The 19,536-nt window shown below is 53.8% G+C and overlaps 2 protein-coding genes across 6 annotated transcripts; one reads left to right on the forward strand and one right to left on the reverse strand.

Annotated features, from left to right (window-relative positions):
* Positions 1 to 37: 37 nt before the first annotated feature.
* Positions 38 to 14,970, forward strand: LOC133504551 (diacylglycerol kinase delta-like). 5 transcript variants are annotated; one of them, XM_061826904.1, is made up of 30 exons: positions 38 to 383; positions 2,968 to 3,078; positions 3,149 to 3,229; positions 3,764 to 3,868; positions 4,016 to 4,148; positions 4,731 to 4,837; positions 4,912 to 5,037; positions 5,099 to 5,201; positions 5,714 to 5,876; positions 5,946 to 6,054; positions 6,115 to 6,254; positions 6,352 to 6,436; positions 6,917 to 7,011; positions 7,080 to 7,179; positions 7,252 to 7,519; positions 7,906 to 8,031; positions 8,270 to 8,383; positions 8,516 to 8,615; positions 9,017 to 9,127; positions 9,198 to 9,294; positions 9,382 to 9,489; positions 10,145 to 10,258; positions 10,918 to 11,052; positions 11,128 to 11,291; positions 11,548 to 11,659; positions 11,748 to 11,840; positions 12,524 to 12,643; positions 12,711 to 12,816; positions 12,889 to 13,019; positions 14,498 to 14,970. In XM_061826904.1, the coding sequence occupies exons 1-30, from the start codon at positions 249 to 251 to the stop codon at positions 14,585 to 14,587; spliced, it is 3,582 nt and encodes a 1,193-aa protein (XP_061682888.1). In that variant the 5' UTR covers positions 38 to 248; the 3' UTR covers positions 14,588 to 14,970. The 5 variants fall into 5 exon arrangements, with proteins under 5 accessions (XP_061682888.1, XP_061682884.1, XP_061682885.1 ...); XM_061826900.1 differs by having other exon boundaries at positions 12,711 to 13,019; XM_061826901.1 differs by lacking the exon at positions 38 to 383 and adding an exon at positions 435 to 720 and having other exon boundaries at positions 12,711 to 13,019.
* A 129-nt stretch (positions 14,971 to 15,099) lies between these two features.
* rffl (ring finger and FYVE-like domain containing E3 ubiquitin protein ligase) lies at positions 15,100 to 19,093 on the reverse strand. The gene is made up of 6 exons (XM_061826913.1): positions 18,885 to 19,093; positions 17,351 to 17,532; positions 16,932 to 17,129; positions 16,496 to 16,669; positions 15,659 to 15,878; positions 15,100 to 15,557 (listed from the first exon to the last, which is right to left on the reverse strand). Exons 1-6 carry the CDS (start codon positions 18,892 to 18,894, stop codon positions 15,367 to 15,369), a joined length of 975 nt encoding a protein of 324 aa, XP_061682897.1. The 5' UTR covers positions 18,895 to 19,093; the 3' UTR covers positions 15,100 to 15,366.
* Between the last annotated feature and the right edge of the window lie 443 nt (positions 19,094 to 19,536).

Below are 19,536 nucleotides of genomic sequence, written 5' to 3' on the forward strand. Positions count from 1 at the left end.
GCCTGACCCGCTAAAAATGGTTTTTGCGGCGTGTGAGCAAAATTTGAGGTCAAAAACGCAAAACTCCACACAGATTTGGAGTTTGGAAGCCGCAAGCGCGAGGCCGGCTTTGGCATTGCGAAACGAAGACGGCCTCGTCCAGCAGGGGTCATCCGGGCGCCCGGGTTGTCGCCGTCTCGGCCGCCGGGGGGCGCTCCCTTCCGGCCCGGGTGGTCCGACGCGAGACCCTCGCGACGACGAGGACCAGGATGGCGGAGGGACCGGCGGACTGTTTCGTCCCTCGCGTCCCGGACGAGTCGTCGGACAGCGAACCGGAGCAGGAACCGGGCAGCCCGCAAAAACTCATCCGGAAAGTGTCCACTTCCGGTCAGATCCGCAGCAAGGTGAGGGCCGCTCGACGAGCCGGAAGAGCGCCGACGGGAAAATGGCTCATTGTCGTCTGCGCGAGCTCCGGGCGAATAGATGGCGTGTTCGCCTTACGTCGCTATTTGCAACTAAGTTGAGCACGCACGCGCGCGCACAAAGGCTCGCCTTGTTCCAAAAAGAACCCAAGTCCAAGGCCAGAGGGCCAACTGTTGTCAGTGACGAAAAAGCGCTTGGCTGATGCCAATGTAATGGAGGTGAAATTGAATTCCAAGTTTGGGGGCTGACTCCGCAATGTCTGCCTCAGCCGTACATGAGCAAAGCATTTCAACTCGCTTGAATGACTTGCGAGCAAAGGTGATTTCCGAGTCCCTCGAGACTTGTATTTATTTATTTATTTATGTATTTTTCGAGGGACATTTGCCTTCGCGTCCGCCTTTGAATGCCGGAGGACGCCAATAAACGGAAAATGCGTCGCAGCGGCCAAGTTAAGCAACCGGAGGCCCGAAGGGCAGCCTCGTCCTTTCCTCGTTTGTTGGCGCGCCGCGCCCGAGGAAGCGCCGTTAGCATCGCCGCTCGTTAGCCGCACAACGGTGCGAAGGGACTGCTGAAGCCGACTTGACGAAAGCAACGTCAAGTTTCCTTCTCTGGTCAGTTGGCAACAAGTCGAACCGCGCATTTTTCCGATTGACATTTTTTCGCTCTTTACTTGTTTATTTGGCCTTCCGGAAGTTCAACTTAGTTGACCACTCATACGTTCAAAGGCACGTCAAAAGTTTGGCAGTTGTTAGTGTGGCCTCATCTAGCGACTCGGCTACATTACATCCAGAAAATCTTTTTTTTTTTTTTTCCCTCTCTCTTTTGCTTGGTTTGGTCTCGTTTAAAAAAAAAAAAAAATCTAATTTGGGGTGTGCGTTTCTAAACGAAACATATAACCTCCATATTTACAGCAACAAAGGAGAAGTGACGAAGTCTACATGAACTTTATCATCCATGATCTAAGCCGCTTATCCCCACAAGTGTCACAGGCAACCTCGAACCTATCCCAGTCTTCAGGCGAGGCGAATGCTCAAACCATTCGTTTGCTGTGTCGCCATTTAAATGGTGAAAACATAAAGTAGCAAAAGCATTGAGTTATTTTACTTGTCAATAAGTCACAAGATGCAAGAGAGAAAAATGAAAAAAAAACAGCAACGGACAAAATGGCGACTGTTTGCTGCTGTCCACCACCCTCCCTGGATTCTTGAGCTAAATCGTCTTGTCGCAGTTGTCCTCGCATACTAAAGTTTCACTCTTGTCAAAGTCACCTCTTGCCTGAAAAACTCTCTAACCAGATTTGAATTTTTTGTTTTGTTTTGTTTTTCTGATGAAAACGTGCGTCTCCACTTGCGCTTCCCTGCGGTTGTTTTGAGTCGAGCCGAAACGGAAGGGTTGCGAGCACGAGCGCCCTTTTGGATTTCACGCTGATACAAGTACCGGCGCGTACGAGGCCACACCAAGACCTTTGTTTTTGGTTTTCTTCGAAGGCCTTCAGAAGTTGACTCGCTGCCGTGTTTCGGATCGTTACAACCCAAGCGAGCTTCAGCTTGAGGTCACAAACCGACATCTGAACGTTCTCCTTTGGGATTTTCGGTTCAGTGGCAGAATTCCTGGTTCCGTCAACCGGAGCAAGCGGTCCAGGTCCTGAAGGAGAAAGGCAGCCCAAGATCATCTCGCTAGCGCCACCATGTTTGACTATGCTGTTGTTTTTGTGAAATATTGTGCTACGTTTCCAGCAGATATAACGAGACGCACACCTTCCAGAAAGCTCAGCTTTCATCTCGTCACTATGATATAATATAGAATGTCTTGAAAAATCGTTTTTTTTTTTTGGGGGGGGGGGGTTGTGCAACAGTAAAAGAAGGCTTTATGTTCTTTCAGGCCTTGTAACCTTTGGCCTTCCTTATTGTTGTGTGGTGAACTCTGACCTTAACATGGAGTTCTTTGCGAGCTGTCCCGACGAGTGGCCTCCATTGCTGTTGTTGCGGTGTAATCTTTGTAGGCCGGCCACTCCTGGGAAGGTGGACCACGTCTGATGGCTCCCCCTTGTGGTCGGTTGCTTTCCGGACTTTGTGACTTTTACTTCTCGACTATTTGCTGAATTTCTTTGGCCCGTGTCGTTTTGTTGCGGCTTATTTGACTTGCCTCGGTCGGGATGGATTCTGAAGATCGACGCGATTTCTCGATTGATCGGGCCTGGTGGTGATCAGGCTTGGGTGTGGCCAGTGAAAAGAAAGCAGAAATTGTGATTAGGCACGACAAATTCACGATTTAGGTTAGGGTTAGAGGGGGGGGGGGGGGTGTTTACTTTTTCACAAAGGCACCATTAATTTTGTGTCCCTCCGCCTTGATAAACGAAAAAAAGTACTTGAAGTCCTCTCAGGTTGTCTTTCCCCGTTTGACGCTTTTGAGCACAAAAGTGTGAAATTGCGCAACAAATACGGCAGCCCTCGCGTCGAGCCTTTTTTTTTTTTTTTTTTTTCTTCCCGAAAGCTGTCGGGCGGCAGGGGCCGCCTGAGGACTTGATGGATGGCGCTTGAGCGCTTGTCTTGTTGCTTGCGTCAGACGGTGTTGAAGGAAGGAGACCTGATGAAGCAGACCAGTTCTTTCCAGCGCTGGAAGAGAAGATACTTCAAACTTCGGGGACGGACGCTTTACTACGCGCAAAATGCTAAGGTGAGCGCACCCGCCGCCACGTTTGTTTTGGTTTGGCCATTTTTTCCAAATGTCTTGTCTCGTCCTCCAGTCCATCATCTTCGACGAAGTGGACTTGACGGACGCCAGCGTGGCCGAATCCAGCACCAAGAATGTCAACAACAGTTTCACGGTGAGGTCACGTCCACCTTCTGGGCAAACCCCGACTCGCGGGCCACATCTGGCCCGTCCGCGGTCTCTCGAGTGGCCCTCAAGAGTCTTCATGACGTCAGAAGAAAACGAAAACCTTTGCGCTGCTTTTATTTGGCAGTGATCGGTACCAACGTCCGTCTGCGGCGGTGCCACTTTAGCGCCATTTTTTTTTAGATATCATCTGGCCTCTCTGGCTCGATAAAACGCTTAGAATGCGGGGGGGTGTCGCGTCGGGACCTCTTTAGGAGTCCGTCGGTGTTTGTTGGCCTTAATGTGAACGAACACGCTTTGAGATTTAGTGAAGTGTAAACATCTTTGGCAGAAACCTTCATGGCAAGATTTGTACCTTTTTATTTAAATTTTTTTAAAATATATATATCCAGTGTGTCAGCAGGAAACCCGTCAAGATCCAAGACTTGTGCTCACGTGGGGGGGGTCTCTGTTTGTGTCCATGTGCAGTGTTTGTGGCCGCAACGCCGAATGTGTTTGCAGTGACCCCGTTTGTCACCGACAGGTGATCACCCCGTGCAGGCGGCTGATCCTGTGCGCGGACAACCGCAAGGAGATGGAGGAGTGGATCTCGGCTCTGCGCAGCGTTCAGAACCGACAGAACTATGAGGTCACTGTGCCGCTTTCGCCCAACTCTCGACCCTTCCTCGAATTACGTGACGATTGAAGTCGGGGACCGACACGAGCAAACAAATTCAGGTGGGCGGTCATTTTGTGACAGCGCGCGTGCACGTGCGTGTGTGTGTGCGCCCTGCAGTCGACCCAGTACAGCATGGACCACTTCAGCGGTACGCACAACTGGTACGCGTGCTCCCACGCCCGACCCACCTACTGCAACGTGTGCAGGGAAGCCTTGTCCGGGGTCACTTCGCACGGACTCTCCTGCGAAGGTGAGCCGGCGACACGGGCATCTTTTATGGGGGGCCCCGGGATTCCAAATCCAGGGGTCGGGTCGGGGGCTGAGAAAGGAAAAAGCGCAAATTCCTCTTTTGTGGACTCATGAAGGAAGACATCTTGTCTCTCTTGGTTGTAAAGAGAAAGCGAAAGCGAAAGAGACAGAGGGCGACGAGGCTCTGCCCACCGCCCTGACGCTCGATAGATTCTAAGCCGGGTCCGTCAGTCACCTTCGGTCCGCCAGATCTTGGCAACGGTTCAAGAATACTTGACAAAGAAAAGCCCCTCAACCTCATTTTTCTCGACGCAAGCAACGTTCTGGTTTTAATGCAACAAATCTTCAATGTGAAGACGCTCAACGACCAAAAGCACAAATTCCAATTTTGGTGAGCTTTTTTTTTTTTTTCCCTTCTAAATTTCTGGTTGGGGTTTAAAGCGAATACTGTAATGTCCTTGAAAGTAGAGCGCGCACCCCCAAATCGCCCCTGATCAGAATTTTCTCTTCCGCCTTGGCGCCTCCCTGGCCACGCTGAGCGAGAAATGCCTTCAACATTTGTGTTGTTGTTGTACGCGGGCAGTGTGCAAATTCAAGGCTCACAAGCGTTGCGCCGTCCGAGCCACCAACAACTGCAAATGGACCACACTGGCGTCCATCGGGAAGGACATCGTGGAGGACGAGGACGGGGTGAGCCTCACGCTAGCGGGCGAGCGAGGGCGCACGGCAGCGCCGACGCCAACGAGCCGTGATTGGTTCCTCAGGTCCGGATGCCTCACCAGTGGCTGGAGGGCAACCTGCCCGTGTCGGCCAAGTGCAGCGTCTGCGACAAAACCTGCGGCAGCGTCTTGCGGCTGCAGGACTGGCGATGTCTCTGGTGCAAAGCCATGGTAAGAAACACCCCAACCGGGGCCCGCACAAGCGCTTCACGCGCCATCCGTGTCCTCGCAGGTGCACTCGGGCTGTCGGGAGCATCTGTCGGTCAAGTGTCCGCTGGGCCAGTGCAAAGTGTCCGTCATCCCGCCCACGGCGCTCAACAGCATCGACTCTGACGGTGAGCGCGCTCGTCACGCGTCGCATTTTCGATTGTTGGGGGGGGGGGCGCCGCTTCCGCTTTGTGGGGCATTTTTGTCGGGCGGCGTGCGGCTTTGAAAAATTGGATAGCTCATCGGTCGCAGTTCTGAGGACCGGGCTTCAATCTTCTCCTCGTGCCTTCGTCGGAGACTCTAAGTTGCCCCTCGGTGTGATTGCTTGCCCGTCTCCGTGTCGCCTGCGATTGGCCGGCAACCACTGGCCAAACTTAGCTGGGATAGGCTGCGGCACTTCCGCGACCCCCGTGAGGACGAGGGGCGCATCAAATGGATGGATGTCATCTAAAAAGGGTTCGTTGTTGCGCTGGGTGTGCAAATGTGTCGCCTTAAGTCAAGAAAGCCGTTTTGGGCCAGTCGGGGCAAGTCGTGGCTTCTGCCGCCGCACGCAAAGGGTTAGGCCCCTCCCCTTTGTCCAGACGCAAATCAACCGCTCGCTCTTGACAATTGCGCCCGCTCGCCTCGCGCTCCGCCGCAGGCTTTTGGAAAGCGTCGTGTCCTCCGTCGTGCACCAGTCCTCTCCTGGTCTTCGTCAACTCCAAGAGCGGCGACAACCAGGGCGTCAAGTTCCTTCGGCGCTTCAAGCAGCTGCTGAACCCGGCGCAAGTTTTTGACCTGATGAACGGAGGACCTCACTTGGGGTGAGACCCCAAGCTCGGCGTCGCGGACGCGGCAACCTCCGGCTGACCCGACGCTCTCTCTTTTGTCAGGCTCCGCCTCTTCCAGAAGTTCGACACCTTCAGGATCCTGGTGTGCGGCGGCGACGGCAGCGTCGGTTGGGTTCTGTCCGAGATCGACGCGCTGATGCTGCACAAGCAGGTGAGCGGGCTTCCCGAGCGTGCGCCTGGCTCCGGCGTCCTTACCGTGGTGTCTTCTTAGTGTCAGCTGGGGGTTCTGCCTCTGGGAACCGGCAACGATCTGGCCCGGGTCCTGGGCTGGGGTTCCGCTTGCGACGACGACGCCCAACTACCTCAAATACTGGAGAAACTGGAGCGGGCCAGCACCAAGATGCTCGACAGGTGACTCGATGTAGCGCGACGTGGACTAGGACTAGGACTAGGACTAGGACTAGGACTAGGACTTGCTGATGTGAGGCGGGTGCCGTTGTTGCTGCAGATGGAGCATCATGGTCTATGAGAGCAAGTTTCCACGGCAACACTCCACCTCCACCGCGGCTGAGGACTGCACCGACGACTCGGAGGTGACGCGCGACGTCCTCGTCCTCCTGCGTGGCCGTCGCGCTTTCGCAATGTCAAAAGCAGTCGCCGCCGTTGTGGGAGAACCTTCTGGATGGCGGGGGCCACAATTTGGCCCGTAGCGATAGAGAATGCATTCGCCGTAGTTTTTGGAGAAATGATTTGGTCCACTGCAAACGGCACCGATGACCACTCGTGAAGGCTGAACGGGGCAGGGGGTACAGACCCAACCCCCCTCCGGCCCCAGTTTGAAAAGCACTGCCCAAAGGGAAGCGGCTGCGACTGAATTTGGTGTCGTCAGCTCGTTGAAGGAGACGAAAAGCCCGTGACGAGGCAAAAAGTGACCTTGGTTTGGCTTTTGACCTTTTCATGCATCCCAAACGAACAAACTTTTTTTTTTTTTTTTGCCAAGTGGGGGTAAAAAAAAAAAAAAAAAAAAAAAAAAGCCTTCTCCAATTTCCACTCGCGTGTACTTGTGAATCCAGGTCCAGCAGATTCTGACTTACGAAGATTCTGTGGCCGTTCACCTCTCCAAGATCCTGACGTCGGACCAGCACTCCGTGGTCATTTCCTCCGCCAAGTAGGCCGACTTCCTGTTTGCGTCCCCTTTGCCGTGCCGGCCTTGATGCGACGCGGGCGTGTACGCAGGGTTCTGTGCGAGACGGTCAAGGACTTTGTGGCCCGGGTGGGGAAGGCCTACGAGAGGAACACGGAGCGCTCGGAGGAGTCGGACGTCATGGCCAAAAAGGTACGACAATGGGCCGCCGCTTCCTGAGGGGGGGTTACCGGACTTCCTGTTGACGTCTTTGTGCGTGTGCAGTGTGGCCTCCTGAAGGAAAAGTTGGACCTTCTGCTGTGGACGCTGACGGAGGAGTCCAAGGCGTCCTGTCCGGCGACCTCTCCTCTCCTCCCCGCTCCCGCCGTAGAGGATCAGGAAGACGGGGGCCCGCCGAGCGCGTTGCCCCTCCTCCGCTCGGTCCCTCGCCCCCCGCGCTCGCCGCCCGTCTTTAAACCTCGCGAGCAGCTGATGCTTCGTGCCAACAGCCTGAAGAAGGTCATACGGCAGATCATCGAACACACGGAGAAAGGTCAACGCAGTCACGACACCCAGTGGGGGGGGGGGGGGGGGGGGGATTGCTGGGGGCCGGGGTCGGGGGGGCGTCCTCGAAACAAAACCATCTTTCAGGATCCGCCCGGTGAGCATTTTGCCGACCGACGTGCGGTTTCCACCCCTCGTGGACCTTCAAATTGTCCAAAGCGGCAGAATTTCCGCCTACCGACGGCAAATATTTTCTGCTTGTGTCGTCGTCCGGTCAGAATGAGCGAGGCATCAATGGGCGGAGGTCACGCGTCCGACACGGTCGAGGCCCAATCACGTGGATTGGCAAAGAAAACCGGCACTGGGCAATTCGACGCGCAAACCCCCCGAACGTGTCCGCCGTCTAAATCCTTTTTCTGCCGACGGGTCTCGTAGCCGTGGACGACCAGAACGCTCAGACCGCGTCGCTGTTCTCTCTGGGCGTGGTGAAGGTGGACGGCGGCCTGGCGGAAGAGGACGAGGACGAGGACGACGCCTCCAAGGAGCGAGCGACTCGCAGAGGTTTGTTCGCCGCATGTCGCTCAATGCTGACAAAAAAGGTTGCGACGCCGCCGCCGCCGCCGCTGAGACCGGACCGGTCCGCTCGGCTGTCCTGTGTAAAGCCCGAAGCCGTAGTAGTAACATGTCGGCCGTCACCCATGAACGGAGGACTCGACAAAATTCCTGCGCGGCCATCCTGGAGTCGGCAGTGACGGGAATGTCGGAACGCATTTTCTTACGTTTGAATGTGTGCTCGCAGCCAGTAAGACGCCGTGCGACGGCAGCCAATCGCTAGGCAGCTCCGCATCACTTCCCGCCCACGCAGGAAGTCGGGACACCGTGCCATTGCTCAACACCAAGATCCTCTATCCCGGTAAGATGCGTCGCTCTGGTCTCGTTTAGGGCTTCATTTTTTTTGTTGTTGTTGTGTGTGTGTGTGGTTTTTTTTTTTTTTTTTTTTTTTTCTTCTTCTTCTTCTTGACCTCGCAGCCGTCCGCGCTTGCAGGTTTGCGGGCCGGCGTGTCGTCTTCCCTGTCTCAAAGTTCAGTCATCGGTCAGCTGCTGCTCAACGCCGACTCGTTTGCGTCATGTGACCCCGAAAACATGTAAGACTTCAAGACTGTCCCGCTCTTTGCGACGGGACAAGTCATCTATTCTTGATCCGAGACGCGTGAGCGCGACGCTCCGCCGATTGCGCCCCTCCCGACCTCGAACATGATCCTATAGGAGGGGATTTGTCCCGCTTTGAGGGTCCCAAGCGGGTCGGGCCGATAATCTTAAAACGATGGACAAATTCAATATTTGGGACCAATACTCTTGGTCCGTGTCCGGGGTTTTCGGGAGAAGAGGGCTCACGGGGTCTGGCCGCCGGCAACCTTTGGGAAGCATCGGCGCGTTTGCGCAAGTCTTTCTTCTGCTTTTATTGATCACGTGATCAATCATCAGAACCTTTGTGTGCGGGTTCTGTGTTGAGATTCTGATGGCTCGAATGCATCGTCTGTTCTAGGGAGTGCTACAGCGAGAAGTGCGTGATGAATAATTACTTTGGCATCGGTCTGGACGCCAAAATCTCTTTGGACTTCAACAACAAGAGAGACGAACACCCCGAGAAGTGCAGGTGAGGTCCAGTGTGAGCAAATGAGCGCAACCGGTGCACTTTGGGACCGAGCGTGTGCGTGTGCGTGCAGGAGTCGCACCAAAAACATGATGTGGTACGGAGTTTTGGGAACCAAGGAGTTGCTGCACAGGACCTACAAGAACCTGGAACAGAGAGTTCTGCTGGAGGTGAGACCAGCCCGGAACACACGTCCCGACGTCTTTGCTTCCTGTCTGTGTGTGTGTGTGTGTGTGTGTGTGTGCGCGCGCGTGCAGTGCGACGGGCGACCGATCCCCCTCCCCAGCCTGCAGGGCATCGCCGTTTTGAACATTCCCAGTTACGCCGGCGGGACAAACTTCTGGGGAGGAACCAAAGAAGACGACGTAAGAATTTCCACTCATCCGGCATATTTTGCCCCAATTTTATTTTCTGACCTGTCTTGACTCACGTCCGATTTCCCGTTGCAACCGCGAAACCAATCGATGGATCGCATTGTCGGTCCGTACGCAGGCCACTCACGTTCGACCCGCGGCAAATCGTCTCATCGCTTCCTTTGCCAGACTTCGGCACGGGAAGGTTGCTTCCGCCGGAGCTCGTTCGGGACCTTTGTGGGCGATGAGCACGACGTCTGATGTGGACAAACTGGAGCCCTGACCTCAACCCTATAGAACACTTAGCCTGAATGAGAGTCAGGCCTCCCCCCTCATCTGACCTCAGTTTGTACTAACTCGAAACACGCACCTAAACCGTGTGGGAAGCCTTCTTTAAGATGGGGGAGGGACGGGGGGGGGGGGGGCAACTGTAATATTAATGCTTGAAGAACGCCACGTCGCTCGAACTCATATCCCAGTCAAGACACGTAGGCAAATACTTTTGGCAATATGGCGTCGCGTCGTATTAACGCACTGCGACCGAAGGCCAAAGTCTTGTAGAACAGCGGAAGGGTCCGCAAAACGGAGCGGCCGTCTTTTGTCGCAATGCGTCGGTTGTCGGTATTCTGCCGCTTACCCGACCCGTCTCTCCCGCTTCTGCCGACAGACCTTCGCCGCTCCGTCTTTCGACGACAAAATTCTGGAGGTGGTGGCCGTCTTCGGCAGCATGCAGATGGCCGTGTCCCGAGTCATCAACCTGCAGCACCACCGCATCGCACAGGTGGGCCCGCGTCCCGTCGCTTACCAAAACCCCGTCGGGACCGGTCCGCAAGCGGCGCCGTCTATGCCGACAATCGAGACCTCGCCGTCCCGGCCGTCCCTTGCCGCGTTCGCGCTTGGGTTTACCTCGTCCCGGCGTCCGTTTGGGGATCGATGACCCCAGCCGAGCGAGGTAACCGCGACGACGGGCCGGCCCAACCGGTACCGTTACGCGTGCCGAAAGCTCCGTGCCCGTTTCGGAGCGTCATATGCCGCCATCCCAGCGAGCCTTTCTTTCTTGTCCTTTTGCCATCGTTGAAAAGAGTTAGCAAGCGCACAATGCTAAAATACACTTTTGAGCGACGTAACGCCGTCGTATTCCAAATGTAAAAAAAAAAAAAAAAAAAAAAAAAAAACAAAGTATTTCGTGTCGTGCGACTTCCAAAAAGATGAACGAGGCCTGTGAAGAAAGGGGCGGAGTTTTGGGAGGATTTTGTTGCCAGAAAAGCCACTGCGGCCCGTCCAATCCCAGATTGTTGTTGCCGTCGGAAATATCAGCAATAGCGGGGAAAAAAAAAGAAACAAACGAAGAGACGAGATGCGGTGACTTTGGCTCCCGCAACAAGAAAAAACATCAAGGTCAGCAAAAGTGAACACACCCTCTTCCTGTCCTCGCGTCAGTGTCGCACGGTGAAGATCGCCATCCTGGGGGACGAGGGGGTTCCGGTCCAGGTGGACGGCGAGGCCTGGATTCAGCCTCCGGGCTACATCAAGATTCTCCACAAGAACCGCAGCCAGACGCTGACCAGGGACCGCGTGAGTCCCGCGCCGGACCGTGGGGTGCGGCGGTTCCACGGGCCGGGCCGGGGGTGACCCTGTTTTCCGTCTCAGGCCTTCGAGAGCACGTTGAAGTCGTGGGAGGACAAACAAAAGGGTGAATTTCCTCGGGATCCGATGGCTCCGGCGCCGCTCGGCAACCGTCCGGAGATGCTCTCCGAGGAAGAGGCGTCGCTCGTGCGAGACTTTGCGCAGGCGGCGGGAGTCCTCATCGGCAGGTGACGCGCCACCCCCCCCCCCCCCATCATGTAAACGCCCGTCTGGCGATTGCCTTTTTTTTTTTTTTTTTTTAATAATCGCTTGATCTGTTCATTATTTAGCCGATAAATCAAAAAGAAAATCGGTCTCCTTTCACGGAGAAAATTTGCTGTTTGGTGACAATTTGAACCGAAACGCCGCCGATTCATCAAAAATCAGCGAGCGTTGACGAATCGTCCGTCTGCGGCTTGACATGCGCGCGTCTTCTTCCGTCAGCATTTGTCAGCTGGCTCAGAGTCACCGCAATCTGGAACAGGAACTGGCTCACGCCGTCAACGCCAGCTCCAAGTCCATGGACCTGGTCTACGCTCAGTCCGGCGGCGTCGGGGTAGGGAAAAGCCAGCCGTCGCTCGTCCTCGCGTCTTCCGTTGTAAAGATGACGACTTCTTCTTCTTCTTTGCTGTGTTGGCGTCCAGACGCTGAGCTGCGGCGCCGCCGCGTCGATGGTGAAGGACGTGAAAGCGCTGCTCAGCGAGACGGAACTGCTGCTCGCCGGAAAAATGTCCTTGGTAAGCCGCGGCTGGAACGCCGTTACGTCAATATTCAATATTTGCATCGAGCCCTTGCCCTGAGTTCATTTCGGGCTCGGAAAAGGCGACCCAATTCTTTTTGGGTCTCTTTCAAATTTAAAAAGGCCTTTGCAAACATTTACTTTGATGGAGATCCGGACCGAACCAAGAACTAAAATCGTCCCTTTGTTTTTGCGCGTTTCTCATTTCCAAATAATCAGGATGAAAATACTTATTTTTTTTTTTAATACGATTCATCAATGAATCAGAAATGTAATCAATTATTACAATAACCACCATCCGTATCAGCCCTGTTTGTACCACCGCAGGTCAGTTTTTGCCATTTCAATTCATGGAAATTCTATTAATCCGCTCCAGATAAATATTGTCATGTTTTTTTTGAGGGAAAATAGCACTTTATGATATTGAAATTAGACTTCCTAAAAGCTAAACAGTAGCGACGTTTTATCCCGCACTCCATCCGTTGAAAGTTAGTCGAAGCCGATCGCGATCCGCCTCTCAAGTTTGGACGTCTGCGTCGAAAGATCGAACGGAGGCAGCTGGAGCTAGGAAGGCTCCAAACCAAAAACGGGATCGGGGGGCGTGACGAGTCCGTCGGGGCTTTGGGGCCTTCGGCGTCGTGAGGCTCACGGCGCGGCGGCGTGTGTGTTTGTGCGTGTCAGGCGTTGGACCTGGCCCAGCAGGACCAGTTGAACTGCGCCCTGAGCCGCGTGCGCCACCTTCTGGACGGACTCGCGGAGGTTCCGTGCCTGAACCTGGCCCTCGACCCGGCGGAGCAGCAGGTACCGACGCGTTCGCGGAAGGTGAAAGGTCGCCACAGCAACGGCGTGCCGCCCTTGTGTCCCCCAGGACTCCGCCAAGCCCAGTCGCGGCGGCAAATTCCGATTGGTCCCCAAGTTTAAAAAGGACAAAAACAACAAAGTCAAAGAGACTCGCGGCTCTCTGACTCCGCCAGGTGAGCCCCGAAGCCTTCCTTCGGACTCGGGGGCGGCGCCGGAGCCGGGCACTTCCTGTTTGTCTCCCTCAGTTCACCAGTGGGGCACCGAGGAGGTCGGGGCCTGGCTGGACTTCCTGTGTCTGTCCGAGTACAAAGACATCTTCAGCCGACACGACGTGCGAGGGAGCGAACTGCTGCACCTGGAGAGGCGAGACCTCAAGGTACGAGCGCCACCTGGCGGGCGAACGCCAAAATCGACCCGAGAGGCGTTCACTGGTGACGATCGAAATGATTGATTGGGGGCGGTCCTACTTTCAACCCATGTTGAGCCTCTTTTGTCCCCCACCCCTGAAAAGCGAAAAGCATTTCCAAACTAGAGAATGATTGAAAAGAAGGGTCAGATGGAACGGATGGAACGGTGAACACTCGTTTCCACAAGAGGCGGGAACACAAGGTTGTGCCGGGAGACGGCGAAGGACGCCGGTAGGAAGATTAGGAAGACGCAGGGAGAGCACAGAATCGTCGTGTGGCCTTTCGGAAAGAGGTGAGATTAGTGAGGAAGGGGAAAGTTAGAAAGACACCTGGTCCCGATGACATCCCGGTGGAGGTATGGAAGCAATTTGGAGAGTTCTTTTTTTTTTTATTCAAGAGAACACTCGCGGGAGAGAAGATGCCAGAAGAATGGAGGAAAAGCGTGCTAGTCCCCATTTTTCAGAACAAAGGCGATGTTCAGAAGTGCGGAAACTACGCAGGAATAAAGATGATGAGCCACACACACACACACACACACAAAAAAAAGAGTAGCGGAGGCTAAACTCGGGTCAGAAGTACGTATCTGCGAGCAACACGATGGTTTCGTGCCTAGAAAGAGTACCGCGGATGCACTATTTGCCTCGAGGATGCTCGTGGAAAAGTACAGAGAAGGTCAGAAGGAGCTACGTTGTGTCTTTGGAGACCCAGACGAAGCCTGCGACAGAGAGGAACTGCGGTACCGTAGAACAGAATATGTGTGCGTGAATGAGAGGTGGGGAGGGGGAAGAGATAGCCAGGGTGGACCGCTTCAAATACTTGAGCGACGGTGAGTGTGGTAAAGGAAGTGAAGAAGCGGGTCCAGGCGGGATGGAACAGCTGGCGGAAGGTGACGCAAGAGTCCACGCTAGGATGAAGGCAAAAGTTTCCAAAACGGTGGTGAGGCCGGCCACGATGGACGGATTCGAGACGGTGGCCCAGGAAGCGGACCTGGAGGTGGCAGAATTGAGCAGCTTGGATAGGGCTGGGAACGAGCTCCCGAGAGGGAGGGAGAGCCAAAGTTGGAGGTTTCGGAGACGAGGTTCCATCCAGAGAGCAGAATTGGACGGTTTGGACATGTCCGGAGGCGAGAGAGAGCAAATTGGTCGGAGGATGGGAAGGACGGAGCTACCGGGGAAGAGAGAGCGAGAAAAGGCGGAGGGATGCGGTGAGGGAGGACGCGAGGACGGTGTTGGAAAGGAAGATGACACGCTACACGGGACAAGCCCAAAGGAAAAGAAGAAGAAGAAGAATGACTCAGAGAAGTACGACCCGTAGAACTTTGGACTCTTTCACACAAAAAATGGTCTTTCTTTCTTTCTTGGTATGCTCGTTTGTCTTCCAATATTCAAAACAAAAATGGACAAAAAAAAAAAAAAAAAAAAAAAGGGTCTCCTACGTGTCGCTTCAGGACCTGGGCGTGAGCAAGGTGGGCCACATGAAGAGAATCCTTCAGGGCATCCGAGAACTGAACCGCAACAGCAGCGCCAGCGAGGCCTGACCTACGCCACCCGCCCACAGGTCGGAATATGCAAATGACCAGCGGCGCCCTTTTTCCGCGTTCTTCGCGCCCGCGACGTCGCGCGTGTGCCTTGTCGCGCCACCGCTCGGCGTCGGTGACTTTTTTGACATTCCCGCAATCTTAACTCCGTGACTATTTATATTTGATCCTTCTAAATGGACTTTTTAGTGCAAGTTGCAGAGAAGAACATATCACAAAATTATGATCAGAAGTGAATAATATATTTTGTCTTTGTGTTCAAGTCATTTCACACAATTGTGACACCATCAAATTGTTTGATTTCTCACCTGATATTTGTATTTTATGCCAAATGTATTTTCTCAAATCTCTAATGTGGTTCTAATTATATATTTTTCAGCTCAGATTTTAGAAACAAAGTTGTAATATTTTGGGGGTTAGTGTATCAACTTCATTGTATTTATTTTGGACCAAGACTTTGGAACCCCTGAAGAGAAAATAAAAAAAAAAAAAATAATAATAGTAATAATTCAGCCGGTGACAAATTGATACTTTTATTTAAAAGAGTTGTACATCATCGTAATCATCATCATCATTCGGAAAGAAAAAGTACTCGGCAAGTCGTAACAACGAAAAATTGTTACTAAACGCACACACACACGCAAAGACAAAGATGTGAAGGCGCCGCGTTGAATATTTTCATCGTCCGACGTCAGCATTTTGGACGACCTCCACCGAGGCAAAAGGTGTAAACATAAAGCGAGTTCGCTGTGGTCTTCCGGCGGACTCGGGAGTCCGCGTCAGGACCTGAAGACGTGGACGGCTCGGATGACGAACTGGCGGCAGATGGGACACTCGCTCATCCGCTTGCCGCACTTGGTGCACGTGATCATGTGACCGCACTCCAGCAGCACGCAGTCGATGGCCGCGTCCATGCAGATGCGACACAGGTTCTGCTCGGAGCCCGTCGGAGCGCAACCGCCGTCCTCCTCTAGGGGGAGACACGCACGCAAGGAACACGTCACGTTCGGATCTGGAGTCGCGCGCCGAAGACGGCCGGCGCACGCGAAAGGGTGCCGGCGGGGTCCTCACCGGCGGCGGCGTTGCGGCGGCGGTCCCGGAAGAGGCGGGCGACCCGCTCCATCAGCTCCCACTTCTCGCAGCAGCCTTTGAAGTTGACAAAGTTCCTGGCCAGAATCTCCTTCAGCTGCCGCACGCTCAGCGCCTCGACGTCGTCCTCGCTCGCCAAGTCCGACAGCGACGCCCTGCGGCCCGCCGCGTCCTCGGCCGAGTCCTCGGGGGGCTCCGGGCCCTGCGTTGACGAGAGCCCGCCGCGCGTGTCAGATTTCGACCGACGCGAGCGGAGCCTTCTTCGTAACATTAACGGCGCGTTCGCTGCGGAGGGGCCGGACGGCGCCAAATAAACGGCCCAGCGGACAATCCCATAAAATGACGGGGGGCTGACAATCACGTAACGTGTTGCGTTATTTACGAGCAACTTTTCCCGAATCGGGAAAAGGGAATTCTGACGCGGGGATGGATTGACGTTAGCGTGCACCAGCAAGTGTCTGCCGGTCTTTGTTTTTGTGAGTTCACGTGCAAGCCACAGCCCTGCGGGCCCCTTGTTGTTGGGGGGGGGGGGGGCCTACTTGGTGGTTTTTCCACATTTTGCGGGAGGGGTTCTGGTCCCCAACTTTGTCTCTAAAATTCTGTTGCTCCTCAGTCAACTTCAATTCTAATGCGGAATCTTAAAAAGCCTCCGTTTTGCTTGACGGGACAACACAAAAGGATGAAACGTGAGCCGCTCTTCAATTGTTGACCTGAGCGGAGATACGCAAATGAGCATCTTCACCGTCTGGTGCGATGAAAAACAAACAAAAAAGGAGGGATTTGCAGGCGCTAGCAGCTAGCACCCGGCACACTTCCCACCTGTTCCCGGTCGGGGACGTCGGCTTCTGCGGGGGGGCCGTCGTCGGGAGTCACGGCCCCGGGGGTCCGGACGTCGGGGTCGAGGGTCGGCGGGGGGGGGTGGAGCGCGGGGTCGCCGTCGAGGGGTTCGGACGGAGACGGCTGCTGACTCAGGATCAGTTCCACCAGCTCCTCCTGCCCGTCAAACACTGCGTTGAGTCAGCGTCACATTTGCGACTAAATCATTTGTGAAAAGGCCCAAAAACTAAACGTCAAACAGCCCGTCGGTCAGAAGGCTCCGTTTGGGCCAGAGCCGACCGACCCGCGTCCCGCGCTTGGTCGCGAGAGACGCAAAACGCTAGCAAGCCGGCGGAAGGAGAGCGTCCGCTCTCCCTTTTGCTAGCTCGAGGGAACCCAAACGGGATCGTTGCGGCCGCCGGGGGGCGCCGCGCGGTACCTTCTCGCGACACAAGTGCGTGGCGACGTGGTGCAGGTGCAGGTAGTCTCGCAGCTCTTTGACTTTCAGCTTCATCAGCTCGGCCCGTTGGAGCAGGTTGCCGTGGAAACGCCGGCAGGTGTGACACAGGCGGGGCCGGGGCTCCGACTGGGCCGAGCAGCGGTTGCAGTAGTTTTCTTTGCAGTCGGCGCACACGTGCTGGCGGGTGACACCGGGACGGGTTAGCGTTAGGGTTAACAAATCTGCAGGATACGCGTTAGCGCACACGGAGACCGAGTCGCCTTATCGAACGCGCTGGCGGACGAAACGGATTAGCGTTAGCGCGCTTGCTGGACGACAACGCAAGATGGGTCAGCCGGTCTGCGCAAATATTTGACGCGGTCGGGCCCCGAATATCAGCTCCGATCGGTGGGTCTTACCTTGGTGGTGGGCGTGTCCAAACGCCGGCCACAAGCTTTGCAGGCGTTTTCTGGTGCGGGGGGCGGAGTCGGCTGGGCGCTGAAGGCGGAGTTTGTGTAGGACCGAGGGCGCGGCCGGGCCCCGCCGACCTCGTCGGCGGCGGAGTCCAAACAGAGCCAATGACAACACGACGCCCACATTTCTGACCACAAACGATTTGGGAAATAACAACTGATTGTTCAAGGAGTTATGAAGACATTATGGGGGGACGACGACAGGATGAGGCGAAAGGTTCTGCTATTTTGGCCCGTTAATTTGACATAAATGCTCGGTACCGACGTGGATATTCTTTTCCCGACTTGAGAACTTGCCCAATCGGTGCCTGACTGAATACTTTGGGGCCACGTTCCACATTTCAAACGTGCAATTTCATGAAGCAGTTTTGCAACCATTTGACTTTACGTAATGAATGTGGAAAATGACATTCAAAACTTTAACCGTGGAGAAGCCAAAAGCTCCAAATCCTCTTTTAATGTTGTGACCCGATTGGGTTCTTTCGGGTCTTCTCGAACCCTCGAAAACCAAAGCTGATTCAAAAACGCCACATTTGGATTCCTTTTTTTAATGATATAAACATGACCCAGATATAGGGTCAAAGGGCAACCTACAGAATGGTTTTTTTTTTCTTATATTCATAATTCTTCCTTGGATTCAGCAATGTGCAAAAGTTGATAAAAAAAAAATCGGCAGCGCTTTTGACTCCATGCTGAGAGTTTCCGAGTGGTTGTTTTCGATTTCCGCTTTTCTTTTTTTTGCGTGTGTGTGCGCTCCATGACTTTGTATTTGACATTTGGTTGTGCTGTCGACTTTTCATTCCCGGGATGATGTTCATATTTATAATTTATGTTAAAAACGAACAAATGACCCGTTGCAATGTCTTTTGCCGGCGGAAGATGCAAGTTGTCAACTTGAACTTCAAGCAGACGTCGTCGTGGTGGTTTCTTTCTTTCAACGTGTTTTAATTTACAAGGCATTTTTTTTTTTTGGGGGGGGGTTTGTTTGTTTATTTATTTGTCGTGTACCCGAAGCGAAGTTGAAACGCTTCCTTTAATTTGCGACACAGGTGACAAAATATTCCAAACTTTTGTTACAGTCAAAAGATGAAAAGTGGGACTTTGTTTGCAAGCCTTCAAGCTTGGACTTGGTCAAACTTTTGTCACAACTTGTGAACTTTACGAAAGGAGTTCTGGCCAAAGTTGGTCAACTTTTGACTTCCGCCACCAGTTGAACTTGACGTCGACGTTCCGCTGGTCAAAGCTCGAGACGTCAACGCGTCCCCGTTCGAAAAGTCACCTTTGCCCTTCACTTCCAACACTTTTGTCACACTTGACGACTTTTTTACGTAGAGTATGCTAAAGCTAATAATGCTAGCGGCGAGCTCGTCCCCCCAAAAAAGTTGAAAAACCACGACGGCATTTCCAAGTACGACAAGGCAGCAGCGACAGCGAAAAAACTAAACACACTCGAGACAAAAGAAAAGAAAACAATTCTCACCTGTGGACATTCGGGTGACGGCTAGCAGCTAACAGCAGTTAGCTGCCAAAACAGGAACAAGGTGGCCAGCTGACGTCATCAGGTGCTCGCTCAACGTCATCGGGTCGCACGCAGGTGCGAAACGCGCTTGGCCAGGCAACGTCATAACAACGCGACACTCCTTTCACAAACAGTCGCGAGCTTTCCGGTAGGCAAGGCCCAGAACTGGGCGCACAAAGAGTGGGAACACGACCCGAACAGAACCCAAAAACTTCCAAATACGAGCCAGGCCTAATAAGTCTTCATGTAAATGCTAGTCACACTTGATAAAAGTACATTTCATATTACGACGTCACCGCAATATGATCATCCTGAAAAATCCTTTCAATATGATCCCATTCAAATTGAATTTCACAAAGGTTTAAAAGTACACCTGTATACATTCTGAACAACAGATGAAATGCTAATGCATCAAAATTAAACATGGGCATGGATTCTTTTGTGTAGCACACATTTGGAACCACTTCCCACCGACACAAAACAAAACCAGCTTAGGAGTTCTATTGAGCACTTCCGAGGATCTTGGGGTCTTGTTCCCCAGTGAGGGAAGAATGGAACCAGAGAGCCACAGGGGGACCGGTGCCGGGGTCTGCGAGTGATGCCGACTTTCAAT

The sequence above is a fragment of the Syngnathoides biaculeatus genome, chromosome 8 (assembly GCF_019802595.1).
Source record: "Syngnathoides biaculeatus isolate LvHL_M chromosome 8, ASM1980259v1, whole genome shotgun sequence".
NCBI classification, from domain to species: domain Eukaryota; kingdom Metazoa; phylum Chordata; class Actinopteri; order Syngnathiformes; family Syngnathidae; genus Syngnathoides; species Syngnathoides biaculeatus.

Coding starts and splice junctions, on each gene's coding strand:
- LOC133504551 (XM_061826900.1), top strand. CDS start 249: ATGGCGGAGGGACCGGCGGACTGTTTCGTCCCTCGCGTCCCGGACGAG. Junction 6,055..6,114: donor CGCTGATGCTGCACAAGCAG/GTGAGCGGGCTT, acceptor GTGTCTTCTTAG/TGTCAGCTGGGGGTTCTGCC. Junction 8,384..8,515: donor CACCAAGATCCTCTATCCCG/GTAAGATGCGTC, acceptor CCGCGCTTGCAG/GTTTGCGGGCCGGCGTGTCG.
- rffl (XM_061826913.1), bottom strand. Junction 17,130..17,350: donor TGGACACGCCCACCACCAAG/GTAAGACCCACC, acceptor GTCACCCGCCAG/CACGTGTGCGCCGACTGCAA. Junction 15,558..15,658: donor CCGCCGCAACGCCGCCGCCG/GTGAGGACCCCG, acceptor GTCTCCCCCTAG/AGGAGGACGGCGGTTGCGCT.